The 23,281-nt window shown below is 42.5% G+C and overlaps 1 protein-coding gene across 1 annotated transcript; it reads right to left on the reverse strand.

Annotated features, from left to right (window-relative positions):
- Positions 1-4,868: 4,868 nt before the first annotated feature.
- On the reverse strand, positions 4,869-19,751 carry LOC131401180 (ferritin, mitochondrial-like). Its single transcript, XM_058536248.1, has 2 exons — positions 19,218-19,751; positions 4,869-5,646 (listed from the first exon to the last, which is right to left on the reverse strand). The coding sequence occupies exons 1-2, from the start codon at positions 19,749-19,751 to the stop codon at positions 5,014-5,016; spliced, it is 1,167 nt and encodes a 388-aa protein (XP_058392231.1). The 3' UTR covers positions 4,869-5,013.
- Positions 19,752-23,281: the final 3,530 nt, after the last annotated feature.

Here is a 23,281-nt window from a genome sequence, read left to right on the forward strand (position 1 = left end):
ATAGGTGAAGCCACTATGGAAAACAGTATGGAGGTTCCTCAAAAATTTAAAAATAGAACTAGCATATGATCCAGCAATTCTACTTCTGGGTATTTATCCAAAGGAAATGAAAACAATAACTTGAAAATATATATGCACTCTCATGTTCATTGTAGCGTTATTTACAATAGCAAAGACATGGAAGCAACCTAAGTGTCCATTGATGGATGAATGGATAAAGAAAATGTGGTGTATATATATACAATGGAATATTATTCAGCCATAAAAAGAAGGATGAACTTGTGGGCATTAGGCTAAGTGAAATAAGTCAGACAGAGAAAGACAAATACCATATGATCTCACATATATGGAATCTAAAAACAACAAAAACCCCCCAAAACCCCCACAAACTGAACTCATAGAGGATAGACTGATGGTTGCCAGAGGTGGTGGGGTTGGGCAAAATGGGTGAAGAGTGTCAAAACACTCTTATTTTATGTCACAGCGTGTAATGTACAGCATAGTACCTGTAATTAATAATACTGTATTGTATATTTGAAAGTTGCTAAGAGAGTAAATTTTAAAAGTTCTCGTGGCAAGGAAAAAATGTAACTGTGTGGTGATGGATGTTAACTAGACTTCTTGTGGTGATCATTTCACAATATATACAAATATCATATCATTATGTTGTACACAAAACTAATGTAATGTTAGATGTCAATTATATCTCAATTAAAAAATATTGAGAAAGTAAAAAGATCGTTGGTTGCCAGGGGTTGAGAGGGGAGGAGGGAAGAATAGATGGAGCATAGTGGATTTTTTTAGGGCAGTGAAAATAATCTATATGATACTGTACTAATGGATACATGTCATTATGCATTTGTCCAAACCCATAGAATGTACAACACCAAGAGTGAACCCTAATGTAAACTATGGACTTTGGGTGATTATGATGTGTCCGTGTAGGTTCATCAGTTGTAACAAATGTACCAGTCTGGCACTGGATGGTGATAGCGATGTAGGCTATGCATATGTGGGGGCAGGGAATATATGGCAAATCTCTGTGCCTTTGTCTCAGTTTTGCTGTGAACTTAAAACTGCTCTAAAAAATAAAGTCGTTAACAAATTTTAAAAAAAAACAAAACAACTGACAGTGGTTGGATTTGCTTTGCAGGCCATAATATGACAACCCATGATATAAGACAAACCAGTTTGTGATAAAACAAAATGGGTAAAAGTGTGTGTGTGTGTGTGTGTGTGTGTGTGTGTGTATGTGCGTGTGTGTGTATGTGCGTGTGTGTCTGCATGCAACATCAAATGAAATGAGAGATTTTCAAGTCCCTCTGGATATTTGCCAATTCAATAATTGCTGTTGAAGACACAGTAAGTTTTTATTATGTTTGGTTCTGTACTTACATGAGGGTATGGCTGAGTGAGTTGTTTAAATCAAGGCATCATTATTTTTTCCAGCTCCTCTGGTGATTCCAAGGTGCAGCCATGTTTGACAACCAGGATGCTCAAGGGTGCTACTCAAAATTCAGTGTGCATATTCATCACCTGGGGTCTTGTTAAAATGTAGATTCTGATTCAGTAGGTCTGGGTAGGGCTTACGACTACTGCGTTTCTAACAAACTCCCAGGTGAGGCTGATGCTGCTGGTTCACACAATACATTTTGAGTAGCAAGGTGCTCACGTTGGTTTTAATTGCCTAGGATACCTAGGTCCTGCCCCGGAGACTGATGTAATTGGTCTGAGGTGTGTTTGGGGCATCCAGTGTTTTAAAAGCTCTGCAGGTGATTCTAATGTACAGCAAAGCTTGAGAACTTCCATGGCAAAGTGTGCGGTGATTTATCAGTTTTAATTATTATTTTATCAGTTGCCCTAATGTGGTCATCTCTTCCTATTCCCTCACACTCTGACTCATTCCTCTCCCTTTTAGGTCCAAACATCCAGATGACAGTAGGATCAGGATTAGCATTTCATCCTTTCACTCTTTCCCACCTCTGAGAAGTGGAACGTAGCTCCAGATGGAAATAGGAGGCTCAGGCAACCTGGGTTTGGGAAAAATAAGCAACAAGTGTTCCAGGGGTGATTTAAAGAGGAGGCTGATTGCAACAAATAGGGGATTACCACAGAGTTGTCACAGCAATACTCACTTCCAGGCTTGGGCCTGAGTTTGGGGCAGTGAACACAGCAATCCACCCTCCTGAGTCCTAGCAGCACCTGACAACCAAGCTGCTATGAAGGATTTTTCCTTCTCAATATGCAGAGTGACACAGTTGGCCAAAATGCAAGAGAGACCTCCAGTGGCAAAGTATAGATTGAGATCTTTCCCCAGAGTATAAAGACCACAAAGGAACTTAGAAGTGAGTGGATGATGATGATGATGATGGTGGTGATAAATGATGGCTTACACATAAAGTATTTACTATGTGCCAGCCACTATTGTAAGCATTTTATTTTTTATTTTTTTAATTGTGAAATTTTTGTTGTACATTATTGTTTATCAGTCACCATATAAGTGCATCCCTCCACCCCTTGTGCCCACAAAGTTCTAAGCATTTTAAAAATGTTAACTCTAATCTTCCAAGCAACCAAATGGTATTAACAATTTTATTATCCCTATTCTACATGTGAGGAAACTGAGGCACAGAGAAGTGAAATAACATGCCCAAGTTCACCCAATTAAGTAAGTGGCTAAACTGGGATTTGAACCCAGGCAATCTGAGGTTAAGAAACCACTACACCAAACTCCCTCTCCAAAATAGGAAAGTAAGAGGGATCCTCAGTCAATTTGCAGTTACGAACACTCACAAATACATGCTTACCGTGTGCTTCCTCATATCTAGAGGAGAACAGTTTATATATTAATATATATTATATGTAATACATATAATGTTTTATATATTATATATATATAATATGAGATAAAGTCAGAGAGAGGGGAGGTCCTCCAAGCAGGCAGAGAAAGAAATAGTGAAAAGATCAAGTTTGACTAAGAAAAGAGGCAAGAGAATTTTCTGGAAACTAAACTAAAGGGCCATAATCCTCATTTGTAAGAGAGTATTAAAGCCCAGTTATGGGAAAATGTGAAAGGTAATTACTGTGTAGCTAAGCTTGTTCATATTTTAGTAAATGTTCAAAGCAATCTGAAAGATTTAAAAAGACTCAAGCTAGCCATGTGTCCTTGATAAGGCATGCAATTTTGTAAACTTTAACTTTTACCTTTGTAACTACACCTGGCACAGAAGAAACATGTTTTGAGTATTTTTCACAGGCAGGGACAACCTTAAGGTTTACGTGGGTACAGATTTCATCTGTTCAAATAAAGTGGATTAGAGAGAGGGGCTGAGTTTTTAAAGAGTAAGAGAAAAAAAAACAGATATATCATTTCCTTAAAGATTCTTCTTTTTTTTTAACTGGGAAATAATTTCTTTCTACCCACAGCCATGAAGACAAGGTAATAGGCTAACTTCTCTCCACATCCTGAAAGGAGAAACCAGAGGCCCCAATGCAGTCAGAAACAGGCTGATTTGGGGACACTGGGTGTGGCCACAGTCTGGAATGAGGTTATGGTCCAGGTGGGACCAGCAGCCCTCTTCGTGTTCCAACACCTCAACCCATCCTCTAACGTTAGCTGCCCTGGGCATGGGGATCACTGTGCCATCCTCTCTCTATACTCTCTTTCTGGTGAGCTTATTCAGTCCCACGACCTCAACAACATCTATAGCTGATGCCTCCCATATGTGTATTTCAAAACAAGACCTCCTCCTGAGATCCAGAATCATTGGCTACCTGCATGACATTTCCACTTGCATATCTAACAGGCATCTCAGATTTTACATGACATGCCTTCCCCCACCTTCCACCCCAGACATGCCCCTGGCAAAAGTCCCCAAATTAATAAATAGCACTACCATCAACCCAGGTGCTCAAGTCCAAACCCCCAAATCTAGATTATTTTCTCCATTTCTCATTCCTTACCTCTGGTCCGTGAGCAAATCTTGTTGATTCATCCAAATCCATCTGGAATTTGTCTAGGTCTCTTCATTTCCTCAGTCACCACCACAGTTCAAACCACCATTGTCTCTCACCTGGACCAGTTACACTATCTCCTAACTGGTCTCCCAGCTTGAACTCTCCCACACCCCTCTAAATTTTTTGAAGCAGCCAGAGTCACTGACTTAGCATTCAGGGGGATTTATTCTACTTAATATTCAATATCACAAATTAGACCTTCATCCATGATCTTATATTTTTCATCCCTTGTATTCAGGTAAATTTTTTGGGGGTACCATGTTGCTTTATTGCAAGAAATGGTAAAGTTGAAGTAAAAATCACACGTGGATGTTTTGTAAGGGCAATATGCATGCGCAGGACTGGTGGCCACACGAAGTCATCCCCACATCTATAGGGAAGCCAGCCCTATGCTCAGTTACATTATCATTGTAGCCCAGGGTGAGCTTGTCAAAGATGGACTCTACCATTCTGGCTTCCAAGGTCCCCATGTTGCTGCCTAGAATTTATGTTAACATTTCAGATAAAGTGAAGACTCCCTTTATTTTAATCTCCGCCCAATCCCATTCCCTTCACTCTTTCCCCAGAGGCAACCACAATTGTGATTTACAGGCCATGTTTTTATATTCTTACTATGCACAGGCATCCACATTCACCAGGGCCCCAGACCAGCCACCCCACACCCCCACTTTGTTTATAAAGGGAAGACTAATTTTGTGTTTTCCAGGGTCCCATGGAATACCTTCTCCCTCTATCCATGGAGATCCTGAACTGCATGTGGATGGGTCATAAGGAGAGACTCCTGGATACCTGTCTTAAAACTTAAAAGGTGAGATTTGCACACAAGAAGCGAGACCTTTATTTATTTAGGAACCAAATAACTTTATTGGAATAAAATGGTAAAATTGCAAGAAAGAGAACTTAAGTGAACGTTTTGCAAGGGCAATACTGCAATATGCATGCTCAGTATGGTGACCAGGGGAAGTCACCAAGCACCCCAGGGAAGGCAGTCCAAACTCAGTTCTTGTTGCTGTTGCCCAGGGTGAGCTTGTCGAAGAGGTACTCTGCCATGCCGTTTTCTGGGGCCCCCATCTTGCGCAGGTTGGTGATATGGCCCCCCAACTCTTTGATGAACCTGACCTGCTCCTTCAGGTAGTGACCCTCCAGGTAGTCGCACAGGTGGACGTCCTTCTTCTGGGTGGCCAGCTGGTGCAGATCGAGCAGGGTCTGGGTCACACTCTTCTCCAGGTGCAGAGCGCACTCCAGGGCCTTCAGGCCGCTCTCCCAGTCGTCGCGGTCTGGCTTCTTGATGTCGCAGAGGCGGAGGTGGGCTCCGCGCATGTTCTGCAGCTGCATCAGCCTCTGGGTGTGCTCCCTCTTTGCACGCGACAGCTGCAGGAAGAACTGGGAGAAGTTCTTCAGGGCCACGTCGTCCCTGTCGAAGTAATAGGCCATCGCTAGGTACACGCAGAAGGCGTAGAGCTCCAGGCAGATCTGGCTGTTGATGGCGGCCTCGCAGTTGGCGTGGTAGTTCTGGAGCACCTGCGAGGGCGGCGCGGTTGTCTTGGCTGGTGGTGCGGGCGCGAAGGCGAAGGAGGCCTCAGAGTGTTCCCAGAGTGGACGAGGAAGGCGCGGTCGGGTGGGCTCCGGCTAGGCGGCAGCTGCGGGATGCGACCAAAATGGAGTCCCTTACGGCGGGCGGGGAGAAGGAGAGAGCATCCGTTACGTTACGTTACGTTTCGTTACGTTATGGGGTGGGGGTGGGGGAAGAGGGGGAAGGGCGGGAGCGCGGTGTTCCAGGTTCCATCAGAGCCTAGGTGAGACAGGGCGACTCTGTGCTGAGCACTCGGCATCTATTGAGTTGTTAATTTGGCAATAATATTTCTGTTTTCCAAGGACTTTCTCTTGTTCTCAAATTACTCCCTTTTATAGCACCGTGTTTTCATTCAAAAACCCCATCGTCCTCCTTAAAATTCTGAAAATATGAATTTGGATTTTTTGGTAAAGTTCTCTTCTGTTTTCTGTATTTTATATATATATATATATATATATATATATATATATATATATATATATATATTTACTTATCAGAAATAGTTGTGTTAGTTCATCATGATCTTCTGTTTCACTTTCTTCTTATATATCTGGCAAACATTTGTCCATTCATTTTTAGGAGTAAAGCACTCGTTTGATTAACCTAGGTAATTAGCATGGATCTTATCTACAGTTGTGATGTCCATTTTACTTTTCAATTACTTTTCAAATGTCTGCAGAGGCTTGTCACGAGTAGTATGGGCCCAAGTGAGAACCCCAGGCATTTCTAGTCAATAGCATCACTAGCAATAGGCTGAGACCAACACAATACAGTAGAGCAGCCCCCACCACCAAGACTTCTGCTGTTCACCTTCCTCCTGTAGCAGTTCTTCCACACTCCTCCTTGGGTGAAACTGGTCATTTAATAAGCAGCAAATTGGTCACTGGGGCCACTGCTAGACTAGAACTCTCCACAAGGGAGTCATAGTCTCTGGCCACATGTGACAGAGGAATCATTTGAACTCCTTCTAGAATATAAAGTACAACTGAGGTATTGGATTTTTGAACACACATGCTCAATCATAAAATAACTGTCAGGAGAGCTTTAAGGACCAATGATGATCCCCATTGTTCTGTGTGTTAGTTTCTACAAGAAACAGGTCCAAGTCTGTTGCTGGCCACTAAATGTAGAACACGGACCCTGAAAATTATCTGACATACCACCCCCGCCCCTCACTACAGATTCAAAAATCAAGTATGAAGAATTATAGTCCGAATTTGAGAAGTGTTGGTTTAGTTAAACCAAAGAGGTATATATAACCAGTAAGCAATTATTTGGGACTTATGTGCACCCAACTGTTGAGAGATGGAGGGGGGAAGATGATCTTCATAAGACCTTACAAAATAGAGTCTAGTTGAAAATAAGCATACATGAGCAAGGAGAGACTGTCCTGTGTAGCTGAGTAAGAGAAACTTGGCCTTGCCAAAGGATAGGATGTCCCAGGAAAGCGAGGGGGCAGTTCATACTCCAACAGGGAAGATGAAATGGTACCATCCCTTGTACCATCTTCTCAGCCCCACTACCAGTTCTGGAATAGGATCATCCTTTTCTGGGAAACTGCCCAACACAAACACATACTCCAATTATGTGGTTCCAGCGGGTGCCCTACCCTGTTCTTACATGACCCACATCTCCCTTACCACAACTGACTGGCTCAGTGGTCATGGGCCCTGCCCCTTGTGCCTTCTGTTGTTGGCTTAAGGTCAGGCACCTAAGGACCAGACTGATTTTGTTTCCCAGCATTGAGGGAAAATGAAAAGAATTTAGTATATGATAACAGTGACTCTGCAAATTGATTAAGAAAGAATAGATTACTCAATAAATGATGCTGAGACATTTGGCTATCCATTTGGAGAAAAAAAATAATATCAATCTCACATCAAAAGAAGAGATGGATTTACTGTGAGGCAAATGAAGCTTAAACCTGAGGGCCCCTACTAATAGCAGGAAACGCCCCACACTCAAAGGCGTTGGAGGGATCCTAGGAACATACCTAGGATAGGAGTATGGATTTAGTCAGTGGAGTATATGTATGTGGTTGACAATAATTTCTGTGAATGATTAGGATATTACTACTTGTTCTAGTATGTAGAAATGGCTTCCAAGCATATCCCTATCACCTACTGGGCTGATGCACATAGAATATAAAGTTGTAGGCCAATGGTCATATCAAGATATGAATGTGTCCCATGACACCTGCACTGGAAGAGCATGATAGTGGAGGAGAAACAAGGTGTCAGAAATGCAAACTCTCTCCTGTCAGGAGAAAACTTGTAATGCAGTTTCTACAATTATAAACATACAATCTTTCTTTTTCTTTTATTGAGAAGAGTGTAAAATAAAATTCATTGGAATGCCTGAGTTTTTTGGACATAAACCCGTTGCAGTACTGCAAACAGCAAATGCAGCTGAATGTGAGGCAGATGAGTATTTTATGAACTCCAGCTATCAAGAGTAAGAAATTTCAATCAACTGTGCTAGAAAGAAGTGTAAGAATGCTCAAGGCTCTCCTGGCAGAGTAAAACTTGCTTTTAATTAGAAATTAAAAAGAAAACTTTATGGGTTTTTCACAAAGACCAGAAGTACCTTGCCACCAAGTACATTTTCTTTTGCTTTTGCTTTGCCACAAGAAAAAATAAAAGAGATATCCAGAGTCCTACTTTCTGCTAAACATCACAAGGAAGCCTGATCTGGCCATTCTTCTTATACTAGTCCAGATATTAAGAAAATATAGTCATTACTATATCTCCCTCTTACTAGATCAAATGGTAAATGGTGCTAGTGCTTTTGATGCAAAGTTGTTTAAGATTTTTCAGAAACCAAAGACAATCACCCAGAGAAGGAGCAGCCCAGAAATATTAAGTTAATGTCACTCTATTTAAGCAAAGGGAGTTGGGGGGAAATGTTAGGTCAAACTGTGATTGAGAATAATTAAAAATTAATGAGAAAAATATCTATCTCATTTCTCTCAGTGACTGTATCTCTTTCTCTAAATTATATATCCTATTTTACTACCACATACTTTATTTTTATATTAGTTCTTTGAAGAGCTCAAGTATTATAGAAAAACCATAATTGAATGTGAAAGCTACATTCTTTTCAATTTAGTGAATTCCTTTGGTGGAAGCCTGACTACATAAACCAGGCACTAACATCCAGCTGGTGGCACCAACACCCACTCAATGGCCCTGATATCCACTGGAAGCACCCTCAAGGATTTTTTAGCACATCCCTTGTTTCAGCCAGGGAACTTAATTGCAAACAATAGAAACTGACTTTGATTAACTCCATCAAAATAGAATTTACTGGAAAGGTATACAATGCCTTGAAGAATTGGCAGGAAGGCTGGAAAACGAGGACTGGAAAATAGGCAAGAACAGAGGGGAGCTGGCATGTCAGAAAGCCAAGGTAATGCTAAAGGGAAACATCTGGGTAAGGGGCATCTGCCACCAATTCTACTGGCAGTAGAATTAATTCTAAACTCTCCTAATTCTTTTTCATCACCACCTCCAGATACAAAGTCCTGGGAGCATGTCATTATATTTGTGGTCTTTCTCCAGCTGCCAGGGATCAAAGAGAATAATTATTTCAGTTTTTCATCTTCTGATACAATGGTGGATTCCTTTAATAAAAGAGGCTTTGAAGATTGGTTAACTAAGGATTGACTAATTTCCATTATAGCACCTATAAAGAAAAAGTTTTGCTAGACTTTTGGTCACATCCAACCACGTATGCTTTTTCCACTTAAGAGAAGACAGTCTACAGAAATAGCGCTGTAGAAATCCCTGCATTCATGAGATACAGATAAACAGGGAATCAAAGGCTAGAGATTCCACCACCTTTACCTGCCTCTCCTCAGTACTCCAACCCACAAGCAGTGCATCTGCCCCTCTGATAGAGATTAGAAAGGTAGTGAGTTTCAGTAATAAAATATAAAGAGTATGTACAATGGTGTTCTGGTAAATATTTAACAACTGAATCTCTGTAGGTTGGGAGGGAGCCCTGACTTTTAGAGTCTGACAATTTCTATGGTGTAAATACTTCCACTACAGCTATTTCAAGGATGTTTGTGTTTAATAAATGGCTCACAGAATTTCTGAAAATCTAACAATTAGTTCTTGCGAGCCAGTACAAGATAGCTCTAGTATACCCCTGAGTGGATAAGAGTGAGATAAAGAATAGAATATAAGATAAAAATTAAAACTGCCAAAAGGTATTTGTAAAAATAATTTGAAAAAAAGATTTATGTAAGAAATTAGAAAGTAGGAAAGAAGGAAAATAGAGTCAGAGTTTCAAGGACCATCAACTGAAAAGTTCTGAGAGATGACCAAGAGAAAAGTGGACTATGATAAGTGAAGTGAAAGAAGCAAAATGAAAAAACAAGCAGGAGAAGTTATTACGTCACCATTTTGATTGAGAAAACTCATTTTAAAGATGTTTTGAAGAAAGAGCAGCAGAAATGAAGTTAGGGGCTGGATATACTATCATCTTTTGCTACAAAAATGCTGCATAACAAACTACTCCAAGACACAATGGCTTAAAATAATAGCCATTTATTATTGCTCCTAGGTCTATGGTTCGGCTGAGTGATTCATCTGGTCTTGACCAGGCTCACTCATGCATCTGCACTCATGTTTGGTTTGGGGAGGCAGTTCTGTGGATCTTAATTGGACTCTTTCATATCTTTGAAAGTCAACTAGCTCTTGGCTGATCTAGGATGGCCTCACCTCTTCTCCATGAGTTTCTCTTATCCTTCCAGAAAGCTAATCTGAACATTCTTTCACAATGAGGCAAAAGTGCAAGATTGAGCAAAACCAATCGTACAAAAGAGCAAGTAGAAACACGCACAGGCTTTTCAAGCCTCTGCTTGCATCACATTCACTAACATTCTCTTGTGCAAAGCCAGTCACCTGGCCAGGTCCAAAGCTAGAGTGAGAGGGGACTACAAAGTTACAGACAAAAGGTATGGATATAGGGAAAGCATTTTCTCAAGACTGAGTGTGTCCCCTCAAAATTCATATGTTAAAACCTGATTCTCAATTTGATGGTATTTGGAGGTGGGGCCTTTGGGGGGAGATTAGAGCCCACATCAATGGGATTAGAGACCCCAGAGAGCTCCATTGTCCCTTCCACCATGTGAGGACCCAGCAAAAAGATGGTCATCTATAAACCAGGAAGCAGGTCCTCACCACACTGAATCTGCTGATACCTTGATCTTAGATTTCCCAGCCTCCAGAATTGTGAGAAATAAATTTGTTGTTTATAAGCCATGCAGTCTATGGTATTTTCTTACAGCAGCCTGAATGACTAAGAAACGTTTACTTGGTACCATTAATGCAATCAATATACCATACAAGGTATTATGGAAACATCAGTGACCATGACAAACATGGTCTTCCCATTCTTGGTGGAACTCATAGCCTAGTGGATGATGCAGAAGTACTCACAGGCAATTACCATATAGTGTAGTAAGTGGTATAATAGGGGAAGTACAGGGCAATGTCACTAAATAGGAGTGGCATTTAACTAGGTCTTGGAGACAAGAGAAGATTTCCTAGAAGAACTGATTTCAAGGTTGAGATCTGATGAATGAGAAGAATTAACGGCCAGTAAATGCCAATTTTAAGAGTGTGCTCTGTAGAGAAAACAGCATATTAAAAGGCATGAAGGGAAGAGAGAAAATGGATCAGTGAGGACTCTGCAAATAGTTCAATGTAGTAAAAATTTAGAGAGGGAGGAAGGTAATGCCAAGATATGCAGCAGTTAGATGAACAATCAGGGGGCCAGACTATGGAGGAGTTTGTTATGTATTCTAAAGATAATGGTGAGTCACTGAAGTTTTTTAAGAAGGGGAGTAAGGTAATCAGATCTGTGTCTTAGAAGAACACTATGACTTCAGTAAGAAAAAGAATTGGAAGGGAGCACTCTAAGCAGGAATAAAAGTTAGGAGGCTACTAAATGTGTCTAGGTAAGTATATAAGTTGACTATTACTGTGCAACAAATTACCCCAAAATCAGTGGCTTAAAATAAATCTAGTTATTATTTCTCATGAGTATGTGGATCAGTTGGGCATTGGTTAATCTAGGCTGAGCTCAGCTAAACAGTTCTGCTGGCCTTGGCTGAGCTCACTCACATATCTGCAGCCAACTGGGAGTCAACTGATCTAGACTGGGTTTGACTGGGCATGGCTCCACTCCATGTCTCTTTTATCCTCCTCCTGGGGCCAGCCAGAAAGCAAACTCAGGCACAACCTTCTCTTAGAGATGGAAGAGGTGCAGGAGAGCAAGCCCAAACAGACAAGTGCTCTTTCAAGCCTCTGCTAGCATCACGTCTGCTAACAGCCCGTTGGACAAAGCATGCCACATGGCTGAGCTCAATTTCAAAGGAAATTGAAAAGAAAATACATTTTGCCCCTTGATGGGAGGAGCTGTAAAGTCATATAACAAAGGCTGTATGTATAGGGGCCATTAATGTGTTCTATCTGTAGTGTAGGATTCTATCCATCATGATGCAGTGGTGACCTCCAAGTACACTACCGGGCAAGCTATCCCAGAGATCACAGAAAAGAAAAACCCACAGACCATATGAAAAAGCTTGAATCACATAGTTTGTCAAATAAATTTTAAAACACTCAGCAAATGTCAAGAAGAAAGAGGTGAGGTAGGTTTATACACAGATTACAGGGTGCAAACAAGCAGAAGGACCACACTTCCTGAATCCTGAGATATGCGGTGGGTATAGGTCCTGTCTCTCTCTCTCTGCTGCATCAGCCTTCCCTGATGATGGTGTAGTTACAAGCACCAGAGCTGAGGTTTGAACTAGGAGTCTATAGACAGAAGGAGCCTGGGACCAATGGCACACACTTTCTCTGAGAGATGCAGAGACAAGTATAGCTGGCCACAGCTGTAGCTTGTCAATAAGTCTGCTGAACAGCTAGGGGTTTTATTTGCATTTCTTAGGAATAGGACTCATGGGGCCAGGATTGGTGATGTCAGTGAGTGGTTGAAGTGAGACTTCATAAATATGAAGTGTCTCATAATCCTGATGTAAAAATAGTATGCCGCATGCACCTCATGTTTATTTATCATTTATATCAAGAGTATTAGTGTTTCCTTGGTCCTTCCATCCTTTTCTAGCCATGTTTACACATGTATGCTCTATTTACTTTATCTCACATGTCTTCCAGGTTAATAACTTACTTATCTATGCCTAACACATCTTGAGTTCCATGCCTCTCATTTGTTTTCTTGTCTTTTACAGCAGAATTGAATATTCTCAAACAATACAGCAAATATACATTTTACCACCACTGTGAGAGATGGTAGTGATGTGAATTAGACTAGAATAGACTAGAAAAATGGCGATGGAGAGAAAGGGAAGGACTAATAAGTAATATTGCCAGGATTTGTTGTCTGAGGAGTTAGTTGGATGAGATTGAGGGACAAGAAGGAATCAAGCCTGACCTCTGGTTTCTGGCTTGGGCAGTTGGGTTAATTGTAATTCCATCTCCCGGAGAAAAAATGCCAGGAAGAACAACCATTATGTGGAGAAAGGTAATGAATTCAGTTTTGCACAGGATTGAGTTTAGGAGGGTTGGGAAGGGGAGATCTCCAAGGGGAAGCATTGGCTGGTTACCTGGATGTACAAATGTGGAGCTCAATAATGAGGTCTGGCTGGGACATAGGTGTGGGTGTCATCAGTAAGTAGGTGAACAAGGTCATGGGAGAATGCAGCAGTAAGAAATGAGAAGGCCCAGGGAAGACGCTTCTTGGAGACCTTGGTTTGAAGGAAAATATAAGAGGAGGAGTCTGAAATGGAGACGAGGAAAGACAGTCAGAAAAGAAAGGGCAAACCTGCAACTATAGGGCTTGGCAGCCACTGGAGTCTCAGGTATCAGTCATTTGATGTCAGGAGTTTAAGTATGAGACAGACTAATAAGTGACCCCTGGATTTAGCAATAAGGAGTCATTAGTGACCTCAGTGAGAGGCTTCAGTGGACAGCAACGAGGGGACCCAGATGTTAATGGGCTGAGGCGAGGGAGGGGAGTCACTTCAGAATAGCTGGCTGTGATAGAAAGGGAGAGAGAACTCGTCTGGAATCGAGAAGACATGCAGACACCAAAGGAATTGGGTTTCATTTTGTTTTTAAAAAGGAGCTTGTAAATGTTGTTGAGAAGGACCTAGGACACAGGGAGAGGCTAAACGTGGAGGATCTTTGATAGAGCAAAGTTCCTGAGCACATGGAAGGAAGGAAGTGGAAGCAGCCTTAGACAGGAGGAGGGGCCTCTTCTCTTGTAAATGGAGGGAAAGAGAGTGCAGATGCAGGAAGGTTTGTAGGGCTGGTGGCAGGAGATCGAGGGACTTCCTCTTTGTGGTTTCCATAGAAAGAGCAGGCAAAGTCATCTGTTGAAAATGAAGTAGTGGGTGGATGTTTCAGGACAGTTTTCAATACTGTATCTGCTGTTCAGAAGAGGAAACTTGACTGTAGAAACACAAAATGATTCCCAGGCTGAGTTAAGGACCCAGTTGTGCCTGGAGATTATAAATCAGTAGTGGTATGAATCTGCAGCTAATTTTGGTAGCTTTCCTTAGCAACCCATGTGCAAGTGTAGAGGGTGATGGCAGTTGAATTGATCAGGATAGGAGGTCTGCCTGGCAGAGGGTAGAGAAGGACAGTGTGTGAGGGAATTCAGAATATATGCAAGAGAATGGCTGAAGTGATGGATGGTAGAGCATAAGATGAGCAGAACACCAAGAAGTGAACACAAGAGGGAAGCAAAGTAAGAGTCAAAAAGAAACTAAAGGTCTTGATGAGGTTGAAAGACAGTCATCTTGGGCATGAGTGAATGAGGAAGAGAGAGGAGCAGGAGGTGGTGGTCTGAGGCTCATGTCTGAGATGGAGATTTCAAGTATGATGTACTTCTGAGAGATGACCAGGTCCAGAGTGTGGCTATGAGGATGGGTGGCTGAAATGGAGGGAGGTGAAGATTTCTGAATGAGAAGGCAAAGGAAGAGTGAAGCAAGGATCTACTTAACTTACCCAGAATGAAGGCAAGTGTGGAGAGAGAGGCTGTACCGCAGGTGGCCGAATTCTCAGTAAAGAAACTGCGAGGTCAGTACATAACATCAAAAAAGAGGAGCAGAGGGAGTTACTGCCCAATGTCCTGCACTTCAAAGGAGCACAAGGATTTGCACGTGGGTGGAGGAATGTCAATGAGGAGCGAGAGCAAAGATTATTCCACTTCCCACTCTTATAGCCATGGTATATCCGAGAATCAACTACTCTAGCTCAGTTGTCTGCAGGCCAAGTGGTCTTATGAAAGGAAAGAAGGCCATGAAGTGGAGGATATATTCACAGAAGAGCTGAGGATGTAGAGGAGGCCGTTAACCACAGGATGGGAAGTATAGATGTTCAGTGGAAAGATTTTGTAGGGTATGGGGAAGTGGGAGATCAATTTAAGCCCAGGTGGTTGCCCAGATGAGTTTGGAGACTGGAAGAAACAGGACAATTGGAAGAGCTGACCTCACTTGATCCTATTCCCTCTTCCTTACAAGAATCCCTCAAATATATGTTGACAGTCTCTTAGTTCCTTTTATTTAGATTAAACACACTCAATCTTTTCAATTCTTCCTAGATGGCTCAATAGCTAAATCCGTTTCCACCCCGTTTGCCCTCCTTTAGTTGCAAAGAGGTTTGATGAAGTTACATAGAATCTGTTTGAATCCAGACCCTCTACTCACCAGCTGTATGACCTTGAGCAACCTATTGAACCTCGCTTGGTCTCAGTTCCCTCATCTGAAACATGGAAGAGGAGTATTAATACCTACTTTGTTGGGTTGGTGGGATGATGAAGGGTGCACATGGTAGCTGCACAATGCATGAGTTTTATCTCTCTTTTTAAATGTGGTACAAAGAATTGGGAAAAATGTTCTAGTGATCTGACTGGTCAAGAGTGAAGTGGAATCTTGGCTTCCTACATATTTGGAGACAACACGTTTATGGTACAAGCTCAGATTAATTGTGCTACCTTTTTAAAGTGTTGACTCACATTATTGGCTCACACAGAGGTGTGCATTCAACTTCAACTACCAGAACATTTTTACATAAACTTCAGCAAATGAGTCAGTGTAGCTGAGATAAAAAATGTCTGGCTAGGTGGATATATACATATATAAATTGAGAAGCCTCATGTGAAGAAGGATTGTGAATGAGAATTCCATTTTTTACACAGTGGAAAATTTGTCAGGGCTTCTGGTCACATCTTAAAACTGTTAGAAATAAAAATAAAAAATAAAAATAAAAAAGTTGAGAAGCAATATAAATTGTTTCAGTAACATATATTAAGAGATGGGACCACTTCATACCAAATGGGAAAAACTATGAATAATTATTTTCTTAGGGAAGAAATAAATAATGCATCTTGTTGCTACAGATAAAATGTATAAACTTGAGTCTAAGAAACAAGACAAAAAAAATTTATGTGGGTAGGTGGTCTTTTTCTATATTTAAGGGCTGGACTGGTGTTTGGGTATGTGTTTCTTCTTGGAATCATGGGCATAAATGTTTCTTAGGAGTTTGAGCTATGGAAGAAGCTCTGCTAAAGAGCTGCAATGATGGTTCTGCTGCCCTGCAAATAGATCCTTGGAACTGCTATTAGAGATGCAGGGTAGATTTCACTAAGTCTCATCCAGACCTAATTTGGAGGTCACACAGTTTCAAGATAACCAAGTAGGTCTGGGAAGGAAACCAACATTTCTTCAGTATCAACTATTGGCAGGTGCTGAGCTGGATGCTTTGCATAAATTAATTTAATACAGTATTCACATCAAGATTAAGAAGTATCTCTTCTCATTTCCATTTTATAGATGTCTGTGTTGAGTGTCAGAGAAGCCAAGTAACCTACCTAAAGTCTCATGGCTGGTAGTGACATAGGTAGGATTCAAACTTAAGTTTGTCTAAAAACAAAGCGTACATTCTTTTGATTATAGAGTAGTTCCCCCTTATCCACAGGGGATATGTTCTAAGACCCCCAGTGGATGCCTAAAACCACAGATAGTACTGAACCCTTTATATACTATGTTTTTTCCTATACATACATACCTATGATAAAGTTTAATTTATAAATTAGGCACAGTAAGAGATTAACAACAACAATAACAAAATAGGACAATTATAACAATATGCTGTAATAAAAGTTATGTGAATGTGGTCTCTCTCTCAAAATATATTGTACTGTACTCATACTTCTTCTTATAATGATGTGAGATGATACAATCCCTACGTGGTGAGGTGAATGACATAGGCATTGTGACGTAGCATTAGGCTACGGTTGATCTTCTGACATATTGTCAGAAGGAGGATCATCTGCTTCCAGAATGTGGTTGACCATGGGTAACTGAAACCTTGGAAAGTGAAACCAGGGATGGAGGAAGGGGGGCTGCTATAACCTACCAAATAGGTCTAGACTAGTGTCGTCCGATATGGTACCCACTAGCACCAAATTTAAACATTATCATAAATGAAATAAATCAGACAGAGAAAGACAAAGACAAATACTGTATTATATCACTTATATGTGGCTATAAGTTCTAAAAAAGCTAAACTCATAAAGTAGAATGATGGTTGCCAAAGGCTAGGGGGTGGGGTAAATGGGGAGATGTTGGTCAAAGGGTACAAACTTCCAGTTACAAGATGAATAAGTTCTGGAGATCTCATATACAGTATGGTGATTATATTGAATAGTATTGTATTATATACTTGAAAGTTGCTAAGAGAGTAAATCTTAAATGTTTTCACCACAAAAAAGAAATGACAATTATATTAGGTGATAGAGGTGTTAGCCAATGCTATGGTGGTAATCATTTTGCAATATATAAATGTATCAAATGAACACGTTGTAAACCTTAAGCTTACACAATGTTGTATTTCAATTATATCTAAATAAATCTGGAAAAATTTAAACATTATTTAATTTATAACAAAAATTTAAAAAATTAAACACAATTTAAAATTCAGTTCCTTAGTCGCACTGGGCACATTTCACATGCTCAAGACCCACATGTGGCTAGGGGCTCTCCTATTGGACAGTGTAGATACAGAACATTTCCATCATCACTGAAAGTTTTATTGGACACTGCTGGTCTAGAATAGGTCCTGACATAATTTAATTGTATAACTGCTTCTGTGGATCTTTCATTAGCAAGATATTTTGCAGAAACTAATAAAAACATGATTGAAAGGTAAAATTCATGTGTGCTATTTACATGTGCTACTTAAAATCTTTTTCTAAAATTGTGAAATATGCATACTAAACAGTGCTTATAATGTAAATGTACAATTTAACAAATCATTTTAAAGTGAATTTCCACGTAAGCACCAGCAGGGTTAAGAAATGAACATTGCCAGTCCTCTGGTCTTCTCCACTTGGTATATCTTTTCTTTATCATAGACAACTCTCTTCCCTCCAGGGGTAACCATTTCCCTGACTTATGTAATTATCATTTTCATTTATGGTTTTACCACCTATAGATGCAATCCTAAACCAGAGAGTTTAGTTTTGCCTTTTAAAGTTTTATATAAACTGAATCATAAAGTATGTATTCTTTTCTATCTTGCTTTTTATGTTCAACATGATGTTAATATGATTCATCCCTGTTGTGCATATAGCTATAGTTCATTCACTTTCTTTGCCATATTTATAATATTCTCATTGTATAATTATGCCACAATTTACTTACCTCTTCTACTCTTGACCATTTGGCTTGTGTCCAATTTTTGACTACTAGAAATGTTGTCCTCCTCTGAAAAAAAAAAAAAAAGCTTTTCCCTTCTGTCAAAGTGAGACCGGGCTAGCAATAGTTTACAAACATTTCTGACCACAGCCACAATAAGAATACATCTTATATTGTGACCCAGTACACTCTTAAATGTATAGAACTGAAACAAAAATTCCTCCAAAGAATAATTGACTTGATATATGCAATGCACTCTGATATATTTTCCTTTGTATTCAATTGTAGTCTACTTCTTTTTTTAAAAAAAAAATTCTGGTTGTGACCCACCAAAGTGATTTTGGGATCCATAATGGTTTGCAACCCACAGGTGGAAGAATTCTGGAAAGTGAGTTACAAAAGCTGTGGATGGCAACACTAGGCTAGTAGGGCCCTTCGAGAACAAGCCTTCCACAGTTTCCACGACTACCCATTTTTCAGGGCAACAGAATCAACCATGCAGCGAACCAAAATGATCACCACAATCTGCTCCCTCCTCTCTTCTCCAGCAGAATGGGACGACAATGCAGCACACACGGCAGCAGCAGCAGGGATGTGCAACCCGTCCACAGTGCTCTCAGGGGAATCCAGGCAGTCTTGGCAGAAAGCCTCACATCCCGGGAATGGTTTGTCAACATCACTCACCCCGGCTATGGAAGAGCGGACCCCTTCCCTCACCTCGACAGCCGCTCAGAGGAGAATTTCTTTTTTTCTTTATGGGCCCTTTCAGAAGCTGACCCTTCCGCAGGGGTGGAGGAATTATCGGTGCCTCAGAGAAGCCAACCTCGGCTCCAAATCAGAGCACGTGCCTCTCATCAGCCTCCCTTCGTGTTTCCCCCACATTCCCGAGCTCACCCGGCTTCCTCCAGCACTGCACACAGTGAGTGTCACCTCCCTCACCGTGTGCCCAACTGCCCGCTGCCATTGGGTTGGCTTGCCTATCTGGGTATATGGGGCTCTTTCCCAGCTGGCTGGAGGGGGACTCCAGAGTAAAGGACCAGGGCCTTCCCAGGGTGGCAGGTCAAGTTGCCAGCCCTGAATTTCCTGCAGAGTTGTGAGCTGCGGGTGGGCAGGGGGAGCGACATCTGGGAATTGTGGGTGTGGGGTGGGCATGAGGGTGACGGCATTGTTCTGCTTTTGGCTGCTGAGGCGAGAACACGTGATGCCCTGGAGGACCTCAAGGGAGTGGGAGGTTAGAGCAAGGGTTTTCAAGGCAGGCAGCCTGGACTCAACCCCGGCTCGTCCACTTCCTGGCTGCACGACTGTGACCCATTGTTGAACCTCAGCTGTGGTTTCCACATGTGTACTGCTCCCCTTCAGCCCTGTTTGGAAGATGAAATGCGACGATGCATGTGAATCGCTTAATGCCTTGCGCATAGAATGGCTCATTGGCGCCAGCTGCTGTTATTACTGCTCTGCTGCTGTTATCGCAGTGAGAGAGGAAATGGGGCAGAGGCAGCTACACGCAGGATGTAAGGCCTGCGAACTGCACATATACTACACTCGAGCCCAGAAACTTGCCCCACCTGGGACAGCAAACACGGGTTTGTCTTGCTGGCCTGTTGGGTACTAGAAACTCCCTGGAGAGCTGTGCTGAGGACTCTGAAGCCACGGCGAGTGTCAGGGTGGCAACTGAACGTCATGATTGGTCATCTTGGCTGGCTGTGGGCTTGCAGTAGAGAGACCAGCCGAGCATTTGCCTTTCCTGCCTCTTTAGTGATTTACTATTTCGTGATTTAATCTTTGCTTTTCCAGGATTTTCAAGGTGGCTCTTTTAAAAACATTTCTAGTCAGCACTTTGCTGGGTGGTATGTTAGCCTCAACCACGTTGACTTCTACAAGGCCACAGTCCACAACGGGCGCATTTGAGAAGGTGGTTAGATGTATAGTGGAGGTGGGTCAAGCAGCAGAGGGGAAGAGAAGCAGAGGGAAAGAAACAGCCAGTCACAGGATAAGGAAGGTAAACGGGAGGAAATTAGAACGTGTGCCACTGCAGAAACAGCTTCCTAAGCTCCTGCTGGGCCCCAGGGTAAGGAACCGCCAAGACTCTGTACCAGGCTGAGCTAACACCGCCACCTGGTGGCCAAGGAGAATGTGACTGTCGAGGGGTCAGTTTGGAAATCACATATTTGAAAAGCATGAGGAAACGGGTGAATGGATAAAAAGATAAAATATTTGAAATGTTGTGTTTTGCCACGTGCGTGTAAATGTGTGCTTGGGGTATAGAAACTGGAGGGTAGCAGAAGTGAGGTGAAAGGTAAATGAGGAACAGGCATCCATTGTTTATAGGTGACATTTATTGAATGTGATGATGTGCCAGGCACTAGTCTCACTGTTGAATGTGTATTATCTCATTTACTCCTCACATCAACCTTATCAGATAGCACAGTTAGGTCTGCATTTTTCATTTGTGGAAACTGAGGCACAGAGGTGTGAACGAACCTGGCTCAAAGTCACTCAGCAAGGAACTGTGGTGCTAAAATTTCAACCCAGGTGGTTTCAACAGAGCCCAGTGCATAACTTTGAAATATAAGGGAAGCCAGAGATTGAATGCAAGTTTTAAAGATTTGGAGAGTAAGCAAGTAGGGAAAAGGGCCGAATTAATAATGGAGACAGAGCGAGAATTGATCTTTTCCCAAGGGAATCAATCCACAAGTATTTACTGAGCCCCCTACTGTGCTAGGCCCTGTGGGGGCTGCGAGTCTGATCTAGGACCAGGAGGTCACAGGCAAGTTGGGGAATAAAACACACGTGTAGGACATGATCAGAGAGCAAAATATAATTGCACCCAAACGTTGTAAATTATGCGGGGCAGAGTGTAAGTGATGAGCACAAGAAATTAGGAGGAGGTCACAGGTGAGGTAATGAGTGGGGATGGGAGCACTTTACGATAAGCCACACTAGGTTAAGGGAAGTGTCTGGAATTCAAACGAGCCTGAAGCAAGCACTTGGACTCCACAGAGACAGATAAAATACTGTTGGGAGAGGGAGCTTTAATGATTGATAATAAACCCAACTGAAGGCCTCTTCCTGCACATTTACTTTTTAAATACTGTACTCCAACTCCTTCCAAAAAGCATTTCAGTAGTGAGATCTCCTGGGCCTCCTGTGTCAAAAGAATGCTTCCTTGCAGCTCTTCATCTTCGTGTCTCCCGAGAGGAGAAGTGGGGAGCGTGCAGAGGGGAAGAGGCCACGTGGAGGGAGAGAAGAGCTCCGTGGTTAAGAGCATGGACTCTGGAGCCAGTCCAGATTCAAAGCCCTGGTTGACCTTGACAGCTGTGTGACTTTGGGCAAGTTACTTAACCTCTCGGTGCCTGTTTCCTCATTAGGTTGTGATCAAGATTAAGATGATTTAATTCATATAAAGCACACAGAATAGGGCCTGCACTCAATAAACCGTTCCCATATAAGTGTAATAAGAGTAATAACCATATCTTAAAACGCATATTAATGAACTCTTCTCTTTGCGTTTCCATGTGGCTGACCCTGCCCCTAGTCACCCTGAGGCAGCATCTGCCCGGGATGGGGACTTAAGGGATATAATTTGGGCTAGAATTGGAGAGAGGAAGGTAGAGTGTTTCCCCTTAGACCTCGGAGTAGGGAGGCTGGTGGTGAGGACGCTGGGTCCTGATGGCCTAAGCCTGGGAAGGGGCATATTGAATCGGTGAAGAGAATAGCGCAAGTTTAGGGGCTTTTTCTCCTCTTCTCATTGGTGACTCTCTGAGGGACACTTGTCCGGGGCCCCACCTATTCACGCATTACCGAGCAGGAGAGGTCAGACAGAGAGGGCAGGGACTAGCCTTATGGTGTGGCCACAGGGGCCCAGAAGCCCAGCCTTGCCCAGGGGAGGTGGGATGTGAGGCTGAGGCCGAGAGCCTTCCATGTGCCCTCTTCCATGTGGGGGACAGTCCAGTCCCCGGGCCGAAGGAGGGAATGGTGCACACTCCAGGGTCTGCAGCTCACAGGGAGCCGAGGAAGGCCGAGGAAGCAAGCAGAGGACAGGCCCCACCAGCTGCAGACCTCGGCAGCGGACTGCGTAGGGCCCCGGTGTGAGCTAACACGGGCCTGACCTGGCCCCAGGACCAGCCTCAGGCCAGAAGGTCCGGCTGCCCCTCTGCCACGAGGTCACACGCAGTCTCTCTCCCACACACCTGGCTGCTGCCATCTTAGTCCAGGAGGAGGGCAGGGGAGGCCTGCTGAAAGACAGAGCATTTTGAGTCTAAGATGTCCAGTTATTCCAGAGAGACTATTCAGTTTAGCAGAGATGGAGACACCAGCTTAGCAAGGTGTTTTTGTTTTTGGTGCCAAATGATGATGGGGAATCCTGAGGAAGTTCAGATCCATTCTAGACTATAAAGAAGCTACACTTTATTTGGACATTGGAGCCCAGTGTGAGGAAGTCAGTGCTTCTGCTACCTTTAGACACACATACCTGACGAAAGAGTCACCTGTTGTTAAGCCCCAGACACCTGCCTCTGCTTATGAAGCAAGCTTTCTGGAACGCTGGCGAGCTCAGGTGCGTTGTAATCACCTGGGGAACTTAAAAAAGCCCTGATGCCCGGGTCCCAGCCCCAGACATCACCGTTCAATTAGTGTGGGGTCTAGCCCAACTTTGGGATTTTCTAAAGCCCCCCAGGTGATTCCAGTGGGCAGCCCAGTTTGAGAATCACAGTAAGAAAACATTTTCCCCGTTGCTAGGACACTCTCTTTCAACACAGAGATAAGAGAGGGAGGAGTACCTGTTCTTACTGTAAATACACTTTTCCTGACACGAGGGGAGGAGTCAGGAGGACTCTCCTCCATCCGAGGAGCAGACCTGGCTGATTGACATTTTTCTGGTGCACTTAGCATTCTCCACAGGAAAGCAGCTATTCTCGGTACCTTTCTTTTTTTTTTTTAAATTTTTTGTTTATTGCAGT

The sequence above is a fragment of the Diceros bicornis genome, chromosome X, assembly GCF_020826845.1.
Source record: "Diceros bicornis minor isolate mBicDic1 chromosome X, mDicBic1.mat.cur, whole genome shotgun sequence".
NCBI classification, from domain to species: Eukaryota; Metazoa; Chordata; class Mammalia; order Perissodactyla; family Rhinocerotidae; genus Diceros; species Diceros bicornis.

What these genes read in the sequence shown, in the direction of transcription:
- LOC131401180 (XM_058536248.1), bottom strand. Translation starts at nt 19,751, where the DNA reads ATGAGCCATTCTATGCGCAAGGCATTAAGCGATTCACATGCATCGTCG. An exon ending in GCAGTGCTGGAGGAAGCCGG is followed by an intron (nt 5,647 to 19,217) that starts GTGAGCTCGGGA and finishes GCTGCCGCCTAG; the next exon opens with CCGGAGCCCACCCGACCGCG.